Raw genomic sequence first — 20,048 nt, 5'->3', positions numbered from 1 at the left:
GGGCTCTTCGCGTCGTCGTCAGCACGCGTCAGCACGTGCGACAAAGTTCTCGCGTCGTCGCGGAAACCGGCGAATCGCGCGCGTCGGGAATATTTACGCGCGCGGCGATATTTTAAACGTCCGCGGGACTATTCACAATCGACGGTCATTTACGCCCCCGAATTCGTTATTAGCCCGAATTCTGCCCTCGGTCTCACCTGCGGATAACGCGCGCAGTTTTTAACAGCGTGATTAATTAATTTTATTTATGCGATCCCACCGATGCGGGGTTTCAACGGCGAAAATTCGGCGTCCGCCGAAAAACGGTCGCGCCACGCCTCGGTGCACTCGTGGGAAAAACTTACTCCTGTTATTGTTTCCATCGTCGCGATAAGGGCTTATCTTGCGGATAACGGCTCCGATCTTGCTGCGGACCAAAGATCGTTGGCCTCAAGGACGAATTGTGAAATAAGTCGTCGGACATCACGTGACGATCACGACGAAGAGAGAATGCAGCGGGAGAGACCGACGACAACGACGAAATTCCGGAATTCGTTCGCGGAAAATGGTGTGTAATCGCGACGACGGAAACACGGCCGCGATTATTCGACGTAATCGCGACGACCGTGTCGAAACAGAGAGAAAGAGAGAGAGGAAGTAGGTTGCGCGAAGGGGACACACGTGTTTTCGAGCACGTTGCGCGCACGAGCATCGATCTCGCGGGGGACGTCGGCGACGACGTCATCGCTACCGATACGACGACGCGCAGAACGAGCCGCGGATTCGTTTATCACGACGCGCACCTCCGCCGCGAGCCCGGCTCTTCCTCGCGTGCGCCTCTTCTCCTTTTCGCGCGTCTCGCCGCAACAGGTCCCTCGACGCGAAGCGCGCTGAAAAGCTGACGCGACCGCCCAACGGAGGCGACGACTTTGCGATTACCTCTCGGCGAATTTTGCCGATCGGCGAACGAGAGTAAAACGGAGGACGCGCCGAGTCGAAATTTTCGCCCCACGTTGAACCTTCATTTCTATGACGTAGTAGGAGTTGAGATGGCGAGATAAGCTCAATTCCAATTCTAATGATATAATTTAACGCTACACTGAGGAAAACATCCGTTATCGTATCTGATCGGATAATGCAATTAAAAAATAGCAAACGGATATGTATCGATAAAGTGCATTTCGTCCGATCATTTCGTCATTTCGTCCGATGCAAGTTGCGCCTTTATCCGACGAAAATCACCACGGATATACAAAGAGCAATTCATTTTCCGATTAGAATTCGTCGGTAATTACATCGGATACTGCGTCGGATAAAGATATCCATCACTTGATCGAACGATAAAAATAACAATCGGTTACATTATTTATCCAGTAACGTTGATGAAAAACAGATAATCACGTTTACTTGATTCTAACGCTTTTTCCATGTGTAGAATTAAAGATACAAGAGAGATGTTAATAAGTGTCGATACTGTCAAAGCAGATCTGTATTAGTCTACGGGTTACCTAAGTAAGTGCAAACTATTCTTACGAGCGTCAAGTAGCAGCAAAATTTCGACTCTGGGTTTACCGCGAATCACAGGACGAATAAGCTTCGGGAACATTCGGCATTCGACGGTGGAGCCGGATTAAAAGAAGAAATTGAATTAATTCAAAATAAATCCGGATGAAAAATAGAAATTAATATTGACCTTGAGGCCGGCGAAATAACTACATCGATAATAACGGGAGATAAAGGAAAAGGAACGGGATTTGCGATTAGATAACGATCCGATGAGTAATCGAACGTATCTGCGTGTGATTCGAAATTCCGAATGGATGAGAGGGACGAGAATTTTCTTCGTACCTTCGAGACGAGCCTTCGAACTGTGCGAGGTTTATATGCGAAGGAGAAAGCGACGCGTAAAATCGATCTGAGTAATTGTCACGTCGAAACAGCCGGATTTCGCGACGGTCGCTCGATACTCGGGAAAATTCATATCGAAGTTATAATACGTGCACAAACATTCATATATATATATATGAAAGTTCAGACGTACATCGAGAAAAGTCTCGCCGATAAGATAGCAACATGCTAGCGCAGTTAGTTACGCGATGTGATTCATTAGTTGCACCGCGGGAGTACGTCACATCGCGTTTTCGTAATTCGCCCGATCCGTTAGCGGAGAGTCCGTTCCCAGTTTTCCCCCTCATCGAATAAGGTACTTTCATTTTACCTTGAATCTCGGAGGAGGACGGGGCATATGATATGGTCGTCCCTGTTTCTACGCGTGGTCTGACAGACGAAACTACAAGCTGCCGTGTAAAGTTTCCGTCTCTTGCCTTTGTTTCTGCTCGTCCGTGAAATCCCCCAATTTCCGAAGGTACCGTCCGTACTTGCGCGAGAACACGAGCTGTATTCTGCAGGTATATCGAACGCAAACTGTCTTTCTAATTTTCAAGCTGAAACGTTAATACGTGACGTGACGTTTATAAACCAAAATTTAAACTTGGAATCAGTCGCATTTAACGTACTACCTTAATAGTACTCCGATCTAACTCATGCCGACCTATCCCTTCCAAATTGGACACTCATCGCAAACAGGAAAGAAAGAATTTACGAAAATCACGGAAAAAGCGCGGAAAGACAAATATCCGTGTGAACTGGCAAAAAAAAGAGATAAAAACGTCGGCATACACGTACGCATTACTACGCTCTCGCTCTCGCATGCGAAGGAACGTATTAAGGTCTGTGGATGGTACGCACGTTGTACGTGGCGCGTAGCGGTACGTGCGTCCGACGGGTAGCCGATTTCGCGGCGCGAAGAGAAACGTCAGTGGTGCTCAGGACGAAGAGAGGGAGAGAAGGAGAGAGAGAGAGAGAGAGAAAGAGGATTCGGCAAGAGGGGAAAGCGGAAGGGGAGAACCCCGGTGGGGTGGCTGCGAGCAGTAGCAGCAGCAACGAAGAGGGAGGGCCGAGCGGAAAGGAGAGAGAGAGAGAGAGGAAGAGAACGAACGAGCGAGAGAGAGAGAGAATGAAGAGAGGAGACTTCGGACCAACATCGCTGTGAGATCGGTCTTGTTCGCAGTGACGTCACCGCGCTAGAAGCTCCGCCCCTGCCAGCGCACCTGCCGATTGGTCGGGAGGAATGATGGCAGGCGCTGTTGCCAATCGATTGCCGTGAACGCTCGAGCCCGGTCCGTCGTTCAGGCGCGATTCCCTCTCCGGTGGCGAGAGAGAGCATCGGGTGGGGAGGCGCGCGCAAAAAGTAGAGGTGGGGGACGGCCACCTTCGGCAGGAAGTGAGCTTCGACCCCAAGGAGCATAGCACAAATGCTCAGACTGTTTCGTTCTCCGCTGAGGAGTGGAGGTCCCGCATCTCTTCTTCTGCATCGGGCTCTAGAATCGTAGTCGTTTCCAGCACGCTGGGAAGGAATAGTGCAGTGATAGCGGCGAAAGGAAACCGAGTTAGAATCCGTGTGTAGTGCACGTGCGGACTGCGTTCGAGGAAGACCGTCGGAGCGCGCCGCGCGTTTGGCCGTGCGTCGTTGCCGCACAGTCGTGACGCGATTCGTCGGACGTGCCGCAGCTCGCGACCAGTCAGAGTAGCTGGCTGCTGGCGAGCCGAGAGTGGTGAGAGAGAGAGAGAGACTGGCAGTGAGGGGAAGAAAGTGAGTGGCCGTCAGTTCGCACTTGGACTCTGTGACTTGCGGATCGTATGCGAGAGTATCTTCTCCTCGACTGCACGTTGGCCGAAAACGATCCCGTGCGTAGTAAAGTAGGCGACGCACGTCGGGGCCGATAATATGGTGAAGTGCTTCCTGCCGGCATCGAGTTCTCAGGGACAAGTCGTCGTCACCCTGTGAACGGCATCTACACGGTGTACGAACCCCTTCGAGGACAGGTCGTGTCTCGTGCAGAATGCGCGACAGTGCGCTCGTGATCGAGCGAATTGGACCTTGCGATCCCTCGTACCGAGGAGACTGAGGATCGCCTGTCAGTGGTTCTCTCAAGGTGAACCATTCGAGTGACATTGGCCACTTTCATGTCATCGCTTCGCGCATCGCACAGGTGGATGTTGAGGAAGTGACGGTAAAGTAATCACCAGACGATCGTGGTGACTGAGAGTGGATTTTCTTGACGTCGCGCGGTAACAGAAAAGGACGGCAAACTGTACGGGCACAGGGAGGAAGACATGCTCACGATGGAGACGGACATGAAGGGCGGCAGTTTGCACGGGCAGATGCCACCGCACCCGCAGGGCGTATCGCCGATGGGACACCACAGCATGTCCGCGTACGGCACCCTGAGCTCGATCGTGCACACCCCGGCGCTGTCGGGGAGTCCGCCCGGCGCGACCGGACTCGGCATGAGCCTGCAGCATCACCATCAGGCCCAGCAGTCGCACCACTACTCTCCCATGCATGTGGCCGCGGCCGCGGCCGCGGCTGTGCAGCAGCAGCAGAGCATGCACGCGATGGCGGCGCAGCAGAGCGCCCACCAGCAGCAGCATCATCCGCACCAGTCGCAGCAGCAGCAGCAGCCGCAGTCGCAGCAGCAGCATCAGCCGAACAATCACAGCAACGGCAACCCCGGCGGCAACCCCGCGAGCAACAAGAACAGCAACATCGACCGCGTGAAGAGGCCGATGAACGCGTTCATGGTGTGGTCCCGCGGCCAGCGGCGCAAGATGGCCCAGGAGAACCCGAAGATGCACAATTCGGAGATCTCGAAGCGGCTCGGCGCCGAGTGGAAGCTGCTGAGCGAGCAGGAGAAGCGGCCGTTCATCGACGAGGCCAAGCGATTGCGAGCGGTGCACATGAAGGAGCACCCGGACTACAAGTACCGGCCGCGGCGTAAGACAAAGACCTTGCTGAAGAAGGAGAAGTTCGCCCCGGCCAGCATGGCCGCCGTCGGCGGGATGCTCGGCGTCGACCAGCGGCAGGTAGGCACCGCCGGCGGGCCCCAGGCCACGTCGTTGACTCGCGACATGTACATGGTGCAGCAGACCAACGGCTACATGCCGAACGGCCACGCCGCCGCCCATCACTACTTGATGCACGACCCGACGTCGGCGACGGTCGCGGCGGCGTATCAGCACCAGGCGGTCACCTACAGCGGCCACATGAGCGGCGGGCCGGCCTCCACGGCGTCTTACCCGCGATATCCGGACGCGATGAGCCACCACATGGGCGGCGGCAGCCCCGGCTCGATCAACAGCTACATGAACGGTTACACCAGCGGATACGCCAGCACCACCGTGCCGGGTGGCTCGCCCTCGCCCTATCACCAAGCCCAGTCCGGCTCCCAGATGTCCAGTCACAGTCCGAGCGGCAGCAGCATAAAGTCCGAGCCCACGAGCCCGGCGAGCGGCGGCATACACACGCCGACGCCGACGGGGCCGACGTCGGCGGGCCCGGCCGCTGGCCAAGCGGTCAAACGGGAGTACATGGGCCAGCAGCAGCAGCAACAGTCCAACCAGCAGACCGGTGATCTCAGGCAGATGATCTCGATGTACCTGCCCCATGGCCCTGATCCGACGGTCGCGCACCACAGCACGGCCGTCTACTCGCCCGGCCCGTCGCCGGAGGCGCTGACGCAACACCAAGTCCCTGTGCCGCACCTTCAGCACATGTAAGCCCACCATTGTCTCTTCAAAGAGAGAGGAAGAAAGAAAGAGTCTTTCTCTCTATCTCTCTCCTCTCTCTTTCTCTCCTATATATGTCGCCGATTTACCTCCAGCTCGCCTGCGTTCGCTTTTGCCGAGTTTTCGCTTCGTCGCTCGCTCGTGGACACGGGAAGGACGTCGAGGTCGGTCAGCCGCCGGCTGTCTTGGCGCTTTGGGTTATCTCACAAGTTACGTCGGGTCCGGTCGAGTTGACAGTCGCTTTCATTCAACGAATCACTGATTCTTGATACGACACCTTCGGAACAGTGTCAGGTTAGATATTTCGAGGCCGGAAGCGACGCGATGTAATCGTAGGTTATCGTACGTGAGTTAGCGCGCGCCCTGTCAATTATTTCGTTGTTCGGCAGCGACAGAATTAGTGTAACTTACTTAACCGATAAGCTGCTTAACAGCTAGCGTAAAACTTCTCTCAGACAGCTCCGTCGAGGACGGCAACTTCTTTGTTATCTTTGTCGTTACGCGTGCGCCCTCGCAAGTCTAGGGTTCTAGGGCGAGACGGTAATTCTCGTGAAATGTTCCAACACCGCGTTCTCGGACAGATCGCTCGCCGGAATGTCGTCTTTACGCATCGGCGAGCCTAATATTTACGTTCGACACCGGCACGAGGTAGCATCGTGTACCGGACGGATGTAGTCTTCACGTTGGCGAACGAATTTGACTTACACAGCGCGATTCTGGAATAACGCACGAACCTACGACGTTTAGATACAAGACGCGGCGAAGTTGATCCCGCCTCGACGATGTTCCCGAACGATGAGAACGCTCTCGTGACGCGGTCGCTTCCGGACAGTTTGCCGATTTTTCCCCGATTCGTAATTAATCGACGACACTCGGAATGCCGACGGGATTCGCGGACTCGCTCGCGCTCCAGTCGTCCGCGAGGGATCCGCGTCCTCGGAAACATTATTTTGCGCGCGATACATTCCGACACGAGTACGACTTGCTGAATTCGCGGGTCGCAAATTTCGCCGGGGAAGTCGCTCGTTCTCGCGTAATTATTCATTACGGTGTTTTACTTCGTTCGTAACTCCGAATTCTGCTCGCACGTGGGAGCAGCAGCTGACAGATACGTCGCCGTGCTACGAGTTCCGTTGATTTCCTTTCCCAGACGTTTCGTTCCAATCGTTTCACACTGTCGCAAACTATTGTTTATAAATTATCGTGCAAAGCCATTTCCTTTCTTTCGTCGACCTTTAATCCCGATTTACATAACGAGGACTCCCCGTGGCTCTCCGTACGCGCGCTAATTCCGAGTGAGCGTTCGTGTCATGAGCGCTATTATTCGGCACGACGATCTATTTGTCTCTCTTTCTTCTTCCCCGTCTCGCTCGCTCTCGCAACAAGCGGTCGAACGAGAGATAATGTTTCGCAAACGATACATATCCATCTTCCTTTCCAGTTCTGCGGAATATGCGAGAATAGCAAGCGCCGACGGCGTAGACGGTCGCCGAATCACAACACAAACGCTCACGACGTCCTTCCATCCCACGAGCGAACGATAATATCGCACACACACACACACACACACGGACACATATATATATCTGTCTATATACACACACGCTATCGTGACAATGCTTCTGGACCTTATCATCGCACTTCCGACCAACTGCTAAAACGATGATCTACGATGTACATCTCTTCCCCAGCTGCTCCGAAATCCGCGAGTCGCTCGCGATTATTAACAGCGCGCGTTCGCACACACACACGTATACACACATACGTATACGCAGGCACGTACGCACGTATATACACGCACACTCGAAGAGAGCTAATCAGAGCCGGTACTTTCGAGATGTCGATGCGCCGGCAAATTATAGGCCGGCGTATCGTAGTATCGAGTCGACCAGCGGGGGAGAGAAATATCGTGAATTATCGACTGGCGTGCGCGAGCCGCGCGAACGTCTTCCGGCCTGCTTTGACGAAACGCGTGCGTTCTCTCTCTCTCTAACGACCTATCCGTCCGCTAAAATCGCCGCCCAACCAGAGAGGGAGGAAGAAGGCTGGGAAATTTCTTTCGCATATGCGTCGCATACGAATTCAACGCACGCACGTGTCCAACCTGATGCTAACCGGAGGGCGTTCGCTGCTCGCAATTAGTCGTAGACGCGCGAATCGACCCTTTATTCGCGCTCTTGCTACGAATAGAAATTCTGAGATTGTATAAGTTTTGAAATCGCCTCTCTCTCGGGGGCCTCGACTCACTTCCAAGTCGAGATCTGTTGCGTTGACACACTTCGGGGCGAATCTTCCGGCGGCTATCAAGCGAAACGCGAACTGATGGAAGACGCTTGCGTCCGATAGACACGCGGGTCTTGACAAGTTCTGACGGTGTGTGTGTGTGTGTGTGGTTGTGTGTGTCTGTCACCATTGACATTCGACCGAAAGTCGAAATATTTAGACGAGTCTGAACGATCTTCTTGCGCTTTCTTCCAAATGTCCTCGTCATGCATCACCGATATGGGCTCTCCGCTTCGTCTCCCCGCGATTCCGATCCTTCTGACGGACGCGAATCGCCATTCTTTTATATACCGAGCCTCATCCACCGTTCATATTTATGGATCTCATATATGTCATGGAAGACTCGTGCTATTATTCGAAGAGAACTCCCACCATCAGCCAGTTGTTCGCGGATCGTGCGATCGTCTCGCGTTTTGTAGCATCGTTTTCATTCCCTCTCGTTCCATCTCTCCGTTAATTTCCCCTCACGTTTTTAGACATTTGAGTTGCGTTATTTATGTTCATGTACGTAATACGGATTCCGCGGGATATGAGAGAATATGCAATTTTTATTGTTAGTTAATTTTTCTCTCTCTCACGTAGGGTCCAGAATGAAGCAGCGTTCACGATATCATTTCTCACAGTTCTCGAGGCTCAATATTTATTTCTCCCGGTGAATTGTTTTCTCTCTCTCTCTCTCTCTCTCTCTCTCTCTCTCTCTCTTTCTCACTCACTCACTCATTCACTCACTCATTCACTCACTCACTCAACACTGTTTCTTTTCTCTCCATCTTCAGGCCTATGTTGCAGTGAGTAATCGCACCTGAAACCGCACAGAAATAAATATTGAGCTCAATCGGCATTCCCGACATAGGCTGAGTCAAAAAACCGATCAAATTTATCATTCCGTTTGTCATTCCGAGAATCGGCGTTTATACCGTAGAGTTTCGTTTTCGTCGGATCTCCTTTTTCGTTTTACATCTCGAGTGATCGAGTCGCGAGTTTTCTCTTTATTGCCGGACACTCGTCTCGATTTGGACGATTAAAATTGAAATCAAATCCGACGACCGCTTTTCAATCCCGACTGCGTCTCGCAGAGACTATTTCTCGCGGTCGCCGAATGATCACGACGAAGGTTTCTTCTGACTCATCCTATTTCACCGACGCGACGCGCAGGCGGCTAGAGCTAGAAACTTTTAACGAAAACGTCTCTTCTCTCTCACATCTTTTCGCAACCTAACATCAAACATGACCTACCGTAGGATGGCTACTACTTAAGAGAGCAAAAGACACACAGACAATGACAGAGGGAGGGAGAAAGCCAAACCCGGATAATCATCTGCGCGGAAAAAGTAACGAAAATATATGAAAGCGAAAACAAATAAAAGTGTAACCGCACACAACGCGAGAGAGGAACAAATACAATCCAACACGCAGACGAGAGCGAGATATAGAGAAAAGATGAAGAAAAGCGAGATGGAATGAGTGAGGAGAGTCCAACCAGATCAGGAAGGTGTCTCGCAGCTTTAGGACAATTTTCGCAGGGCTACGAGGGAAGCAGAAACACGAGTCGACTTATCGCACTTATCGCACTCTTCGCACTAGAAAACAAAAATTTTCTTAATATTACAGATGTAATTAATTAATTACGACCAAAAAATTATTTTATTCCGAAACCTCAACATGTCGCACGATCGAAATCGTTCCATCGAACGACTGAAATTTATAATAATAAAGTATTTTGTATTTCTTTTCCGGTAGTCTCCTATTTGTTAAAACTGAAATGGAGGAAATGTGAAAAGAAGTTAAGAATTGTCACTATTGAAAATAATTGGTATTTGACGTGTTCTTCTAAAGCCACGACGAGTATGTATTTTATTTATTCTTTATAAGAATAATAATAATAATATCAAGAAATAACAGCAACAACAATAGCGACGATTAGAATAATCGAGAATGAAGTTTATGACTACATTGGCAAAAGTCGTAAATGAACATTGCGCGGTTTTAAACGTCAAAAATAGCACGAGAAAGAAGGATATCGAAGATCGACGAACGTCGAGATCGACGATCGCTTTCGATTCGTTCTCTCAATGAAGCTTATTCTGAGGAATTTGTCGTACTATCAAATAAGAATTTTACAATGGTGCTAATTCACATATATACGTTGTAAGTATTCGTAATTGATTTTATTATGGTATGCAATAAGTATAATTAAGGTGCGTACGATTACACAATCCGCTAATGTATATAATGATACATCGGGCACAAGTAATCGTAATTTGTGAGATATAAATGTATATTTTATGTAGATTTTGGAAATATATAACGTTTAAATATAAATAGAGAAAAAATATATGTATACATACATATAAGTTGCTGAAATCTGACAGAGATATTCTGTATTGTTTTCTTTGATAAAATATTTAAAAACGATTATTAAATCGCGTCACCGTTTTATCGGAATCACGCTAGCACGGTCGGATTCATTGAGCATACATAATAAATAAATAATACGTAAACGAAGTAAGCGCAATATCGATCTGCCTGATATAAATTCATAAAATTATACAAATCGTTATGATTAAATAAATGTGTATGCCATCGTACACGCGTGTGTTTCGATACTCTTAATTCATTATGCGTAATACGTTCGAAGTTCTTTTTTATTGCCCCTTTCGCGACTACATCGTCGAGGCTCGTCTCAAACAAACGCGAATCACGATTACGGATCCGATTAAACGCTCGTCTCGTGAGCGAAACTCCTCATGCTTATGATACAGTAAGATTAGATGTTTAAATCGTGCATGTTATCTGAAAAACATCTAAAATAAAAATTGCTGTTTTGGTTGTTTGATGATATTAAGTGTGTAAATAACAATAAAGATTATTATTTGATTTGCGTATATACAAAAAAAAATAAGCAATCAATCAAAAATCAATTTACGTGAGAATTTTAATAATATTTTATACAATAAAATATATTAACATATAATAAATTTTATATATATATATATATATATATATATATATATATAAAATTTATTATATATAATATACATAATATATATATTATATATAACATAATATATATTATATATTAACACATTACAGACCGTGTACGCATTTTGTTGTACATCAACGAACTAAAAGTAAAATCCGCGTTTCAAACTTTTCATCTATTTTCAAAGTTCACTTGGTCTTAAGGGCTATTAAAAAAAGAAACATTTAGCTGCCCGTACATAATGTGTTAATATATATAATTTACATGCAATTATTATTATTATTACAAGCATATGCTGCATTCCGTACTTTTCGAAGCAATCATTTAAGCGTTGACTGGTATAATGTATGTTAAATGATACTAAATGATACTAAATGATGATCGAGTAAGTATAGGTAAGAGAGAAAAAATTGAAAATAATGAGGAAAACGATAAAAAAAAAAAAAGAGAAGGAAACGCAGACGATTGTGTTACTTTACCGACAACATTGTGAAAGTTTCGTTTAGTAGCACAGACAGATTCCTCGAGTTAAGCTCCGTCTGGAGAACGAATCAGCCGATCGGCGATCACGGTCGGTCGCCGGTGTGTTCTTCCCGTTCGCCGACGAGCGTCGGAATTTCCACGCTCGACGTTCAGGACTCAATGTAGTCGCGAATGTCGGATTCTCGTTGTCAACGATTGTCGTGCCCGCGACTTATTTCTGTTTTTTTATTCTGCCGCTTATTGACGTTATATTGTGTAACTTTTTCTCAACGATCCGCTTCTGTGTGAAGAAGAGAGATCCGACGAACGTTATCTCGCGACTCGCTTAACTGTTCCCATCGCGAACGGTACTATCGATACCGCACTGTATACCGCGTCGTCATCACCACCGATACGGCTACTGTAACAACGCTTGCTTGCTCGATCGAGATGTACACCGCGGTGAGATCCGAGAATCGGAATCGGTGCTTACCGATAAATCCGATTCAGCCTGTGATAAGAGAACTCAAAGGTACATACATTCGCGCATACACGGAGACGCGTGAGACATTTTCAGACACGAGAAAGAGGCAAGGGAGGGAAAGGGGCGCGTTATACGATATAATGATAGTTCCGTGTAATGATTGTCGTTCGTAAGTTTGGCAATCGCTAGACTGTGATTGAGCGGGACTACGAGAACCGGTATTCCATACTGCCGCTTGCGCGACTCGACCCGCATTGAAAAAGGAACAAAAGTAGAATAAAAGGAAAAACTAGAAAGAGAGAATGAGAGAGAGAGAGTATGTGTGTGTGTGTGTGAGAGAGAGAGAGAGAGAGAGAGGAGCAGGAAAAACATAGGGTTACGTTGGACTCGGCGTTCTTTCCGACGGTTCCTCGCTCCGCGGAAAATACTTCCGTGTATTTTTCGTCGTGAAGCTTTCGTTGACGGTGAGAACGTCTAGAAACGGAAACGCGATGTCGTCGTCGTCGTTGCGATGGCGGCGGTCGCGCGATCACCGTTGTTTGCTGTCGGTAGGTGTTTCGGTTTGCCTTCGAGTTTGACGATTGCAATATTCGAAAGCTCAAGATGTATTTCGTCATGGTGCGCGCGCACGATATCGTACGAGCTTCATACAAAAAGCAGCGGATTCCGTTACAGCAAGCAACGGCGCGTGTGTAAATATATGTATATTTATAAGTTATACGAATCCGTAGCGAGTAAGGGGAAGGAGAACCTGCGCATATCGAAAGAAAGTCACTCGTCGTACTTTTCTCAGCGTTTCTCGTGGTTTGTTTCTGAGAGAGAGAGAGAAAAGAAATATGATTTTCGGAGGGAAACGTCTTCCCGAGGAAGGAGCATCTCTATGACGAGTGTAGCTTTGTATATAGGATATCAGCGTGAATTCTCCACGTGATGTACATACGTTTAGACGCGAACCGGTATACGTTAAAATATGTTATTATACATACGTCTATATACATATATATATTTATATATGTATATAGATTTATATAGATATTGAGAAGTAAAAATTCAATTGTGTTTTTCAATTCGATCACCATGTACACAAATTATCCATCAATCCCGCTGCGCATATCTTTCGCATCCGCTCTTTCCTGTCTCGAGACGTTCAATTTTCGAGACATACAATTTTCATTTCCATATCGAAATCGTGATGACGAAGCGGGGTGCACTGTTAAAAACGGCTCGGTCCTTGGCCGATGATGGGGGAACAACGATCCGTGTTTAAAAGTTCGTAAAATCTTAGGCATCCCGTTTGTTTGTCAAATGTTCGCATCGGGACGCGCGAATATATCGGAATTAATCGAATAACGGTCCGACTAATTCGCCAAATCTCGCATGTGTCTCCGTTCGTCGACCGCATCTGGTGTTTTCCCCGAGGATACGGAGAAATGTGAGCGGTCCCGCTCTGATTTTCGAAACTCAACTAATCCTCGTTTCTGCATTCTGAACACGTATTTCTAATCAGCCCTTTTTCTTCTACCTGAAAAATGCATGTTCCGGCTGCCTCTACTTCCACGAAAAGAATTTCAACGATTCAACTTGAAAAACACTCGTGACAAGTCCTTGACGTTCCGTCCATAAAATCATCCCTTTTCCCTTCTTCCGTGAAACATTAGATCGTGATGTTGGGCAAGAAATATTTGAAAGTGCAGGTATCTGTATGAGCGATACAAATCATCGCGACCTTTGATTCGTCGCGAATGTAATTATTTGGAAAATTCTCTGTATCCCGTCGCCGCAAACGGCAGCTCTTCATTTATCGCGTGACTTAACCGGTTACAACTCTCTCTCCTTCTCTCTTTCACACACACACACGTACACATACGTTCTCTCTCTCTCTTCCTCCCTTTCTCTCCACTCGCTTGTCCGCGCGAAAAATGGTCCCGATAAAAATATAAATACAAGCGCGCGCATAACGCGGTGAAAAAACGCGCGCGGGCGCGCGGTGCATGGACGAGTGGAGACATTAATTCGCGCCAATAAATATTCCCATCGTTCCGGCACATAAACCCCGGCGTTTGTCATACACACGCAGTCATTTCGGTTAAAAGGCATTCCCTCCGCCACTGAATGCAAATGCGAGTAGCTCGTTGTGCGTGCCGCTAGGGTCTCTAAAGTGCTTTCAATTACGCGTTCCACCTAACGTCCCGGCGCGAGTCGCGACGGTCCTGGAGGGCCGTTTTCCTATGTTTTACATAAACGGGATTTTCAAGTGTTTCACGCCCCACGAGGACACACACGACGACGACGTCGTACCGTCGTCGACGCGACGACTCGTTATTATTTAACGCCGACCGCTTCATCGGCCTGTTCCCTTCGCCGCCTACGCGACTTTTCGCGATGTTTAACTCGTTTACTTGACGCGCGACCAGACGGAAAATCGTTTTCTTCTCCCGCGCGGTCTCAGACCGATCGCGCGGAATTTCACAGGCCGTTGCCTCGCGCAGGACGAAAGTCGAACTAGAAGAAACGCCGTGTGTACACATGGGTGTGCGTGCTGTGTGTTTACACGCGAAACGCGCCGTGTTTTGTCGCGGGGCCCGCTCGCGAACAACACGGAATAAGTTGGGTAACGCGTCTTTAAACATCCCATGCGTGCACAGCGCGCGCGCGGCGATATACGACCAGGCGCGATATACGAGATGGACGATGCGGAGTTGATTTAACGACACTTGTTGCTCGGACAAAGTTGGATAATAATTTCAGGTCGCTTTCCGGCTTTCGGCCGGCGAATGGAACGGCGCGTCCGAGCGCGCACGTGTGTCTCTGTTTATACCTGCGTATCTTTTTCCATCGCGTCATCATTTCTCTTACGTATCGCCTACATCGGCACGCGAGATTCTCGTATTGTCACGATCGCTGGTGTTTTCCTACTTGCGCGTCGTCCTCCGATTTCAATTCTACTCGCGAGACGCCGAGGTGCAGCCGGATGTAGGGCGAGTTGCCAAAGTTGTAACGCTTGAGATATTTTTCCGACGTTCGCATCACACGTACGGAAGACGTACAGAATTTCTTCAAATTTCGGTTCTGTGCTTCGGAAAAAAAACGACCGAGATACGACTTAGATATCTACTGGTACGAATTCGTCAACTTACCTCTGTATATTCCCGTCGGAAAGTTGACTACCTGCGCGTTCCCGTTGATGAAGACGTAGCCGTGAAGACGCGGCTGTCCGGCGGCGAGATTAAATCCGGAAATACGGGGTACACTCGCGAGGATGTCAGCGATCGGCGAAGATCGCGGAGCGCTTTCCGCCTCGGGCTTGACGTATCCATTTGCGCCTCGCGATAATTCAGTTTGCGCCGACGGGGAAGAGAAAAACGACGAGAGAGAGGAGGAGTCGAGCGAGCGAGTTCACTTTGATACCGCTTTAATCTCAAGCCGATCCCCCGGATCACGCGTGGCTACCTCTGCGTGCGGAACATCCCCTCGCGACTTGCAATTTGTAAGGTATCACGCACCTCGCTCCTTCCACCTTCCTCCGTCCGTCCGTCCTTCCGTCGTCTGCCGGCTTTCTCGCTCTTGCGATTCCGCCGATCCGGTTAACCCGCGCGCGTCGCCCCTAAGTAAGATAATATTCACGGCCAATTACCTAAAACGCACTCCTTACGGCGGCCGCCACGGGCTTCACTGGCAGTCTGCCACGCCGATCGAGTATCCGGCGTGAAACGACCTTGTTATTAACGTTCAAGTAAACTTCGCCGGCCCAATAATAATCCCGACCTCGCCTCTACCTCCTCGTTCGCGCGCGAGGCATCGCGTAAGTCACCGATCGTCGAGATTCTTCGATTCTGCGAACGAGTGCCCGGACGCGAAAAGTCCCCCCGACCGGAACTGAAGCCGAAGTCGTGCGCGTTTCCTTCGTTTGTCGCAAGGTCGCACGGTAAGAAGGAATTGGCTCTCAATTCTACTGAAAATTTAATTGCCAGACCTACAGGGAAAAAAATTAGTCAAGAATAGATCAAGAATAGATATTCTCATGTATAAGCAAGAATATTGTTATCTTCTTAGAAGTTTTTCAGTGTGGACTTTGGTTGGATTTGTATTAATGCAAGTGTCGAGCTCAGTGCGAGACGAAAAATCTTCTAAGAATAATATTCTTGCTTATATACGGGAATATCGATCTTGATTTACGACTAATTTCTTTTCTGAGTAGTTTCTAGCTGTGAGAGTTGAAGCCAGATAGAGAGATAACAAAATGAGCTAAATTAACTAAGCATCGGTTATATTTTATAGACGGTTAATTATGATCCGTGGGAGTTAGTTTTTAGCTGTGGGAGTTGATTCTTGTTTTCCACACGGCAAGAGCGACGGCGACGATGGCGAGATCGATCGGGGACAGTGAAGGGTACGAGGTGCATACGCGAGGGCTGATTTTCTCTCTTCCCCCCTCCCCCCCCTCTCTTTCCTCGTTGCCGTAAAAATCACGTCGCCGAGATAATAAGCCCGCGATTACCACCAGCGTCGATCCGCGGCGATTTCTACGGGACGCGACGGCACGGGCGCGCCGGCGATCGAGAGATCTAACGGATCCATTAATCCACTCCGCGAGTGGAGCGAAACGAACGGGCTAGAGAGAGCGAGAGAGAGAGAGAGAGGGAGAGAGAGCGGGTTAACGAACTGAGAATCCCGCACTTGTTATCCCGAGTGACTTAAACGATCGCGTACCCTCTCCGAGGAGCCATAACCGCGATAATTACTGCGAACGTGGGTGAGCGAGCGAGCGAGCGTACGCCCGCCCTTTCTCCTCCCTTTCCCCCTCGACGTGTGTGCATTTTGCACCTGGCGCAGCTACCGAGTCTCCGGGTAGCAGTAGCGGCGTGTTGCGTGCTTGTCGGCTTGTATCTCGCGATGCGTGCGCGCCGGGTGTCGCGCGCAAATTGACGGAGGAAAATGAAGAAGAAGAAGAAGAAGCTGTTAACAGGAGTATCCGTCCGTGCCGGGGTTTCGAAAGAATATCAATCTTCGCGTCGAAAACATACTTTATTCGCCTAAGCCTCCGCGCGCTTCCCCGGGAATCCTCGTTATTATCGCTCACCGCGTACACCCGATATTTGATTAGAGCGGGACTTCAGACGAGCCATTAATCCGTCGTCGTCGAGTCACGAACGACTCGGTCGCTCGAAATACGCATTCGTACTTCAGCACCGTTCTCCTCTCCGCCGGGTTTCGACCTTTCGACGGCTCAATCCTCGGCCCCCGGTTTTCGTCCTCTTGCCCGCGTTTCTTGGAATCGCATATTCGAAGCGTCGCATTTCCGAACGGAATCTGCGTAGATATCTCAACGTGAAGTATCGATCATTATTTCGGAAATCGGACCGGGATCCCGGGATTAGATTCCGAGAAATTTCCCATGCGGGGAGCGAGAAGAGAGTAAAGAAGGGCCGTTGAAAATTGGACGGAAAAAACGGCCGAGAGGCAACAGAGGTCAGCCTACGACCTTGTCCTTCCTCTCGCCGGGCCCGTTTATGGTACTAGCGCGCGACAGTTATGGCAACGAACAACCGTCATCGAGGATCCAGTCGGACCTTCCAATTTGTTAATTGGCACGATAACGTGCGTCGTATATCCCGGCTCCTCCCTCCCGCCCGCCGTCTGTCTCTTTCTCCCTTTTTCTCAATCTCGCTCGCTACCCCCGCGCGCCCGCATGATTAACACTCGTAATCGCGGTAGTTCGTTAAGCGGGCATCGAGCGCGAATCACTCGTGCCCGAATCGCTTCTTCCTTTCGCGTTCTCCCACCCTTTTCTCTTTTTCTCTCGCCTCCTCGATCAATTCGCACGGCGCCGAAACCGCGCGCCGTAATTCTCGCTCGCGCGACGGCCCTCGCGATCAAGTTTGAAGAATCTCCGCGCCGGACGATCTCCCGAGGTGCAACTCGCGAACTCGCAAGTTCCCCGGCGCCTTCCACCGTCGGCGGTTGCAACGCGGAAGCAACGGCGACCGCCACACTTCGGGAAAGGAACACCCGCATGTTACTCCCTGCGATGAATCCGTTTCCGCGCTTACTCGTTCGCTCGAACGGCCGAATCGATCACCGCGGAGTGACTCGTGAGCGTCGGCGACTTCTGAAGTACACGGAAAATAGTTTCGTTGAATTTACCAGACAGCGAGCGAAGCAAATCGCGTCTCGGTCGGAGGAAACGGGATTTCGGGTTGTAAGAACCAGATTTCTGGAAAAGTCAATCTTATGAAAAAAAAATCACAACCCATTTCGTTTGTCCAGTGTCTGGTGCACTGTGACACTCAGCAGAAAATTCTCCCGATTATAATTCATTTACTTTGGCGATTACAGTTGCAAATGCCAGAGATCTTCTTCTCAGTGTAAATTCAACCCAACTTTTATCCCGAAGAAGGAAAAGAAATCTCTTCAAAATTCGATATCGTTTCGCGATAAATAAATGTCGGTAATTTCCTTCCTCCTCTTTTTCGCGAGTATCCGAGAGGAGAGGATTTTTAAGTCGCCCGAATGCGAACGCTCGCGCGTTACGAGGAGGAGAGGGTAAAAATAGGAGAAAGACGGCGAGGAGGCGAAGGGTGCGTCCACCCGTAGATGGCCGTTGCAAACTGGTCGGACTAGCCTCCGGGTCAGTTTATCGCAAACAAATGGGTTACGCTTGTTCGAAGCCGTATTTCACCGGAATTTATTGTTTATTATTCCGCCGGACCGGGATGATATAGGACCGTGTTTGCTCGTAGTAGCGTTAATGTCGTTAATAGCGCCGCACCGGTCCGAGCCACCGACGGTCACGGGAGTCGACAAATCCCGGAGCGAGTTTCTCTCTCTCTCTCTCTCCTCTCCTCTTCCTTACTCTTTCTTTCTTTATTTCCTTCTCCTTCGAAAAGTTTTGCGACTTTCGAAAGTTAATGGCCCTTTCCGGAGTCGTTCGCGCGCGAATTACGGCGGAGAATAATTCCGTTCTTCGCGCTCTGGTCGTTAATCGTCGATTAATCGGAGACGTTCGATTCCGGTTCGGCAATATTACGCGGCAAGCTGAATCCAATGCGACCGGGCCACGACTGGCGGGAGATGATGCGGGATTTTACGGACCGGCTTCTCCATTATTCATCGTTACGGAAGACGTAATTTACTTAACTATAAACAAGAAATAGATTTCATCCTATTTTCTCGCGTCCTACGTTCCCCGAGAACGAGTTCCTCTTCCCCGCAAAGGGCGAATTCTCTCTTCTAGGGGGGCTACAGTGTTGAAAGATATTGATTAATTCCATACTCGATTCGAATTTAGCGCTCATATTTCAACGAAATTAATATCACTTTAACGCTCGAAACGGGAAACGCGTTCCGCGAGAAGCACGCGATCCCGGAAGAATTCCGGGTCAACCGGACGCGGGAGAGAAACCGCGTCCAAGAGTTAAGGGAATCGCGTCGAACCTTAATAGTCGCCCGCTTCCTCGTCGCGCACGCGCCTCGGTCGCGACCCGCACGGAAAGTTCGTATCACGCCGATCGCTTAGCTCGCGCACTTTGACACTAATGCGTTCTTAATGCGACAAATTCGTCGTGGGTAAACATTCTCGCTTGCTTCGCGACCCTTTCTCGCGACGAGAGCGAGAGAGAGAGAGAGAGAGAGAGACGCGTCGGCCGTCGTTATTTTCGCCCGTGCACTACCTTATTACGCTATTTCACTCCAAATTGACAGCCGGCGGTAATTTCTCGGCGAGCTCAGATTTCGACGGCGGCGCGGACGTGTCCGTCCGTCTTGGCCGACGGTCGTCGTAACGTGGGTAAACGTTTTCGCTAACGAGAATTTGCGCTCGCGCGGACTCGCGAAACTATCACGCAAGACGTCTCTCTCTCTCGGAGAACTCGTCGCAATGTAAAGATGCCGTTGTTTTACCGGCAATTTCGGAGTAATACGAACGGTTCGTTTGCGCCGGTGGTCCCCTTAGTATATTAGTAGAACGGTCCGGTGTCGTTTTGCCATTTGCTCGCACGCGATACCGATTTGCTCGGTTCCGTCTCTCAAAGTCGTCGCGTTTGCGGAGTCGCGGCACGTAACGTACGAGGACGTTCTTCGATTTGTTGAAACGCGAACGCGTGTACGTTCCGACGAAGCCGAGGAAGCTCGTGGAAAACAGCCGATCTCGCAAGACGGCGACAACGGCGAAGGTTACCGCCAGCCTGCGGATCGCGACTCCGGGCCGTCGGCCGATTCGGCTTAGCTAAT

At 49.6% G+C, this 20,048-nt stretch overlaps 1 protein-coding gene across 3 annotated transcripts in view; it reads left to right on the top strand.

Annotated features, from left to right (window-relative positions):
* The first annotated feature begins 3,310 nt into the window (after window positions 1-3,310).
* LOC106749572 (transcription factor Sox-3-like) overlaps window positions 3,311-20,048 on the top strand; it is a 107,895-nt gene continuing 91,157 nt past the window's right edge. For 2 of the 3 annotated variants that reach the window (XM_014629192.1, XM_014629191.1), the window contains exon 1: window positions 3,311-5,594. In XM_014629192.1, the coding sequence (XP_014484678.1) occupies window positions 4,156-5,594 (1,439 nt within the window). In that variant the 5' untranslated portion in view covers window positions 3,311-4,155. Of the gene's footprint in view, window positions 5,595-9,131; window positions 10,151-20,048 lie in introns of those variants that run through there. The other variant, XM_014629193.1, reaches the window with a different exon arrangement.

This window comes from Dinoponera quadriceps, unplaced genomic scaffold (assembly GCF_001313825.1).
Source record: "Dinoponera quadriceps isolate SergipeBrazil2010 unplaced genomic scaffold, ASM131382v1 scaffold3990, whole genome shotgun sequence".
In the NCBI taxonomy this organism is placed as follows: domain Eukaryota; kingdom Metazoa; phylum Arthropoda; class Insecta; order Hymenoptera; family Formicidae; genus Dinoponera; species Dinoponera quadriceps.
The sequence above is the reverse complement of the archived record's forward strand: the minus strand, read 5'-3'. Positions and strand labels throughout refer to the sequence as shown.